The sequence below is a fragment of the Ochotona princeps genome, chromosome 32 (genome assembly GCF_030435755.1).
Source record: "Ochotona princeps isolate mOchPri1 chromosome 32, mOchPri1.hap1, whole genome shotgun sequence".
Classification (NCBI taxonomy): Eukaryota; Metazoa; Chordata; class Mammalia; order Lagomorpha; family Ochotonidae; genus Ochotona; species Ochotona princeps.
The window spans coordinates 7394675-7400674 of record NC_080863.1 but is presented as its reverse complement, the minus strand read 5'-3'; the positions used below and the strand labels follow the sequence as shown (position 1 = coordinate 7400674).

Here is a 6000-nt window from a genome sequence, read left to right as displayed (position 1 = left end):
TGGCTCCGAACCTTCTCCTGACCTGTGCCTCATTCTCCCTGCCCTCCCAGCCCGGCCCACCTCCCGCACAGCCGCTCTCCTGGGTGTGTAAACCACTCTCCCAGGAACTCTTAGTGCCCTGTCTCCTGCGTGGCCGCTTTGCCTGACGCACCTGTTCTACTTCCCTAACTAGATGGGAAAGCCCTTTGTGGGGAGCAGCAAGGTGCAGGGGAAGGTAGGCTTACCTGCCACGCCTGTGCGAATCTGAGGCAGCTTGCTCTTTCTGGTACCTCAGTTTCCCCATGTGTCAGAGGGGCCCATGCATGCTAGCACCTCCTGGTTGTGCGCTAGGAGCCCCGACCGCACTCCCGCAGAGAAGGGGGTGGGGGAGGGGACGTCTGTCTGCTCTCCATTCCCCCGTTGTATTTCATAGGAGTTTCATTCAGAACCCGGCAGTGTGCCAGGCTCTGGGAGTGGAGCAGAAAGCCCAACTTCTTGCTTCCTCTGTTGCCTTGATTTCTGGAAAAATCTGGGGGGTCAGGCCGCAGAGCTCTGTGCTCTGTGGGTTGTGTACGGGTGGGGGGGGTCACTGACCTAGGGTCACCAGGTCAGCGGAGCTAGGGCATGACTCCGCAGCACGCAGGGCACGCTGCCCGGTTGGAGGCCACCGTGTCCCGGCTGAGTCACTCAGCTCACCTCGCATGGGGTGAGCCGTGCCCAGGGTTCTCCCCTGCCCTCCCAGCCTTCCTGGCAGGCGTGGTCATCTTCTAGACAGGAGAGCACCACAGTGGATGTACATTCAGTTTCTGTTCCAGGGCGGGGAAGCCTCAACCCCGCTACATTGTGTATCAGGACACTGGGGAATGTTAAAGGAGGAGGGGACACCTCATTAAGAGGCCCAGTGTGGGTCCAGCGCGGTAGTCTGGTGGCTAAAGTCCTCACCTTGCACACACTGGGATCCCATGTGGGCGCTGGTTCTAATCCCAGCAGCCCCGCTTCCCATCCAGCTCCCTGCTTGTGGCCGGGAAAAGCAGTCAAGGATGGCCCAAAGCCTTGGGACCCTGCACCTGCATGGGAGACCCAGAAGAAGCTCCTGGCTTCAGATCGCACAGCTCCAGCCCTTGTGGCTGCTAGGGGAGTGAATCATTGGACGGAAGATCTGTCTCTCCTCCTCTCTGTATATCAGACTTTTCAATAAGACTAAAATAAGTTTTTTTTTTAAGAGGTTCTGCTTGGACCGGCCTGGAGAGGACGCTGAGGACAGGTGGGGGTGGACCAAGGAGGCTAGGTGGCTGTGTTGTTTTCATTCTGCAAGCTGCTTAATCCAGCGCGACGCCCTGGCCACTCCCAGGCTCCAGGAACCTGCCAGGGCTCTGCCCCTCCCCTGCGTTTGGACAGGGCAAGGTCCCACCTTTCTCATCATCAGCTCCCAGCTGGTCCCACCCACTCGGGTCAGAGTGCCTGAAGTGACAGATTGCCAGGAAGCCAGGCAAGGCAGCCCAGCCCTGGGCAGTGCAGGGAAGTTCCTGACCCAGTGTGTGATCGCCCTTTTCCAAGGACCTCCACGCAACAGGAACCTGCCTACCTGCTGGGTTTCCTGCAGGGAGGTGGACCCGATGGATGACAGGTCACAGCCAGCCAGCCACCTGGATGTCCTCTTTACAGAGCCCAGGGGGGAGGCCACAGGAGCTCTCCTCCTAATGGGGGGGGGGCGTGTCAGTCAGCCAGGCCCAGGCCACCCCATGCCTGCAAAACCCACAGGGCAGCACTCCTGGCCTCCCACTGCCAAGTGAGGAAGCCAACAGATGCCGAACTTCAGAGTAGCGCTCTGAGGCGGCCCCAGAAGTGCCAACCTTGGCCAGCAGCTGACAGTAGCAGTCCAGATAGGGAAACAGCCCAAGGCCACAGCCAGATCCCCTCCCCATCCACCCCACCCCATCCTACCTCTGGCTCCTCCCCTATAGCCAGGCCTTGCCCAGGTGCTTGCTGTGTCTGCTCTCGGTCCCTGGGGGCTGAGATCTTCAGAAGTGATAACAGCCCTTCTGATACACACATCTGCGCACGAATACACCTACAAATATCTATATGCACGCACATACACACAAAAAACCCGCCCATTCCACCTGCCTGTCCACACACAGAATTCCCAGGGCCTTTCCAAGCCCGAGCCCTCTCCCGCCTTTTCCCAAGGAACAAGACCTGGAGGCAAGGTCCCTGGAATCCTGATTTATTGTCCATTCTCTTCCAGAGGGCACCTGGGCATGGGGCGGAACAGCTGGGAGGCAGGAGGGCAGCCAAAGCTGGTGTCTCCCTGTGGGACACCTGGGCTGCCCCTCCTCCCCCACCGGGCGCCACAGCAGAGGGGTGTGGTGAGGGGAGGCATCCAGAGCTCAGGCAGGGGCGTGGGGCAGCCTCTGTCTTCCACCTGCCATTCTTCTGGCTCAGCTGGAGGCCAGAAAGCAGAGAGGACAGCGGCCAGGCTGGAGAGGACAGGATCCCGCCCAAGGCAGAGGTGGCTTTTGGTCTCCGCTAGGCTGGGCAGCTGGTTGTGGTTAGCGGGACCCCCACGGGGCAGAGCTGGGTGCCCCGCCCTGCTGGAAGCAGCACTATGGGGGTCTTGGGGGGAGGGATGGGACACACAGGGTCTGGTCTCAATAAGGTCTGGAAAGTCTCCACTTCAAAGCAGACCTCTGTATTTGAGCATGGGGTGGGCAAGGGGGCTCTGACGGAAGGGCTGGGGGGCACTGTATGCAGAGGCCGGGAGCTCAGGTCCTGGGGGGAGGATGTGGGGCTCCTCACTCCCTCCTGTGTTATTGCTGCCCACCCCTGTCCCCCCCCATCCTGGCTGGCTCCAGGCTGCCATGGGGATTGCTCACACCGGAGCTACATAATTTCCAGGGAACGTCCCAAACTTCTGAGTCCTGCGGGAGACACCTGTGAGAGAGGAGAGACAGAGGATGCTGGCAGTGGGTGTAGCAAGCTAAGCCTCCACCTGTTGTGCTAGCGTCCCGTAAGGTCACCAGTTCGAGTCTTGGTTGCTCCGCTTCTGATCCAGCTGCTTGAGAATGTGTGTGGGAAAACAGCTCAGGACGACCCAAGTGTTTGGGCGCCTGGAAGAAGCTCCTGGCTCCCTCCTGGCCTGGCTTTGACTGTTATGGCCATTTGAGGATGGAAATACCTCTGTGTCCCTCCTCTCTCTGTAACTTGACATTTAAATAATACATAAAAGGTAAACTTTTTAAAGTTTGGCGTCTGGGAGGCCAGGTGTGGCTTCTCTCCTTATCTCCCTCCTTCCCCCAGGCACAGGAATTAGAAAAAAGAAAATGTGGAAACAATGGTCTCACCCAGTTTCCCCTCACTCTCAACCCTTCCCGCCCTAATCAACTATGTAAACAGCATCAAAAATAAAATTTAAAGCAAGCAAAAAAAAAAAAAGACACAAAAGGGCATTGCCTGCACTTGTTTTGGTGTTTAAGCAGGAATGCGGGTGGGGGAGACTCCGCCCCCTCCTGGCAGGAGCCAGGACTGCAGGTGGAGTCAGTTTCCAAATGAGGGGCAGGGGGCGGGATCTGAACTCACTTGCCTCCTGCCTGCCCCCTAGCGACAGCATCTCAAAAGTCCTGGCCCTCTGGGCTGCTGTGCCCTAAGAGGACCCTGGGTCCTTGCCACGGAGGAACACAGGGCAACAAAATGAAGTGACTCAGTAAACTGGTCAGTGAAGTGGGGTGTCTCCCTTCCAGGCTGGCACCCCACTTCCTCAGGGGCAGCCCCTGCTTCGTTTCCCCGACCGGTCCCTCCCAGGTCCAGCTCCCCTGACCTGCACGATGTCTGAAATAACAATCACTCGCCATGCACGGGCCAGGGAACTGAGGTTTCCACTAACGTGTGGCTCGTGCAGTTCTATCACCCCAGATGTGGATGTGAGGACAGTCTACACTGCTATTCCGCCACAAACTGTGGGCTTACATCCGGCTGCAAAGCTTCATCTGCTGCTCCCCACCCAAGCCCAGCCCTCCCAGGTACAAGCCCAGAGCAAGATGGTGCTCCCAGAACTGGGTGTGTCCCAGGCCTGGCTCGGCAGCCACATCCTGGGACTCCCATCAGAAGGGATCAAGGGACGCTCCCTGTGTCCACTCGGGCCCTCCAAAGCCTTTAAAGCTGGGATCTGAGCCGGGGCCTGTCCAAGTCACTTGCATTTCCTTGAGCCAGCTCTGAGGGGCCAGTTAGGGCAGGGAGGTAGGGATCAGGTGCGAGGCCTCCTCTGCCCCCACCCCACAGCACAGCACAGGCACCAGGCATCCTGTCCTGGGCCCAGAGGGACCCCCATCAGTAATCCTGGAACCTGAATGTCCTGGGCCCCAGCCCTCTTCAGAGGTGGCCTTGGAGGTGAGGAGGAGGGTAGGGGACGAGGTATACCCAGGGCCACCAGCCCCGCTGGTACAGCCCCTTCTCTCCCACCCCGGCCCCGCCCACGCACCCACAAACCAGCCGTCGTCACACTGCTGCATGACGTCCACGCGGTCTCCCTCCCGGAGTTCCAGCTCATCATCATTCTGGGGCCTGTACTGGTACATGGCCCGGTACCTGTGTTGGGGGTGGAGGGCAGGGCGGAGAACCATCACTCACTGTCAGGGAGCCCGGCCTGTAGCCCAGGCTGGGTGCTCTCCCCCCACCACCCGGGGGGCAGGCAGATCCACGTGTTGCCACTCACTGGGAAGCCCACCCCAATGCCCACGAGCCTAAACCCCCCTGCAACGGTACTCACGGGGTCCAGTGTATTTGAGTGGTGTGCGGGGAGGGGGTCCCTAAGTCCAGGGGGCGGCTGGAGCCCCGGAGATGGGACACAGATGGCCCAGGGGTGCTGAGGCTCTAGGGGTGTGCAGGAGAGGAGGCAGTTCAAGGGCCGGCAGGTACGGGGCCCCTCCCCGCACCAGTGGAGCCCTGCTTGCGCACACCCAACTCAGCGAGCAGCTGTAACGGCCAGTTTTCCTCCACAGCTGGCCAGGCTGCACAAGCGCCTGACTGGAAGCGGGGGCTTTGCTGGGAGGCCCCTGGAGAGGTCCCAGGTGCCCCGAGAAACCCACTCCCAGGGAGCACAGATCCCGGGGCACCTTGCCATGTTCCTCCCCCAGGCAGCCAGGAGTCTGGGGCCTGGGCTGCGGATCCAAGGGTAGGGGCCCACTACTCAGCTCCCAAGCCCAGGCCCTTTGGGGTTGGAGAAAGAAGGATGACCTGCAACCGGCCTCACCTGCGCCTGTGCTCTGGGCTCCTGGGAGGGAAAGGAGAGGCTGGTGCGGCGTGGGGAGGTGCGGCCTCCCCAGTCGGTGGGGTCGTTGGGGCTGCGAGGTCCCGAGGGCGAGGAGGCCGGCTGCCGGGCCAGCCAGGCGGCCGTGGCGGCAGCGGCGCTGGGCAGGTGGGGAGAGGCGGTGGGCAGCTGGGAGCCTTCGTCGCACACCCGGAGCCGCGGCTCGCGGGACACCTGCACGTAGCTGGCCGGAAAGATGCCCTGGCGGCCCGTGCCGGTGATGCGGCCTTCGTACCAGCTGTCATTCACTTTGCGGATCAGGCAGATGCGCTCCCCCTGTGGGCGGGAAGAGGGCAGGGGCTGGCAGGTGCACAGGGGTCTGACCTGGGCTATCCCAGAGACCACCACAGCTAGGAAAGCAGAGGGCCCGGGCCGCCAGCTCTACTCGCAATGTGGGGCACTGGGGGTCTCACTGGGGAGCCCACCCAGGTTCCCAGCTTTCTCCTTCCCTCAGAATTGCAGTGGGAGGGGGGCTTGGTGAGGAGTGTAGTCCCAGCGTACGTGTGCCAAGTAACGCAGGGCATCCCTGGGTAGATCGTGGTTTGGGGGTGGGTGCACAGTGTAGGGGAAATGACAAGCCATCAGCCACCCTGAGGTCTGGCTTTTTCCTCTGGGGGGGTACCCGCGGTGGGGGGGACAACAATGCATTGCTGACCAGTGTCCCCTGCTCTGGCTGCCCAACCCCTATTCCCTGCACTCCCTCAGCAGGCGATTGT

At 61.0% G+C, this 6000-nt stretch overlaps 1 protein-coding gene across 1 annotated transcript in view; it reads right to left on the bottom strand.

Moving 5' to 3' along the window:
- Positions 1-2776: 2776 nt before the first annotated feature.
- SORBS3 (sorbin and SH3 domain containing 3) overlaps positions 2777-6000 on the bottom strand; it is a 28197-nt gene continuing 24973 nt past the window's right edge. Inside the window, exons 19-22 of the mRNA XM_058657520.1 lie at positions 5228-5560; positions 4745-4848; positions 4457-4563; positions 2777-2913 (exon numbers count right to left, since the gene is read on the bottom strand). Coding sequence (XP_058513503.1) covers positions 2852-2913; positions 4457-4563; positions 4745-4848; positions 5228-5560 — 606 coding nt within the window. The 3' untranslated portion in view covers positions 2777-2851. The remainder of the gene's footprint in view (positions 2914-4456; positions 4564-4744; positions 4849-5227; positions 5561-6000) is intronic.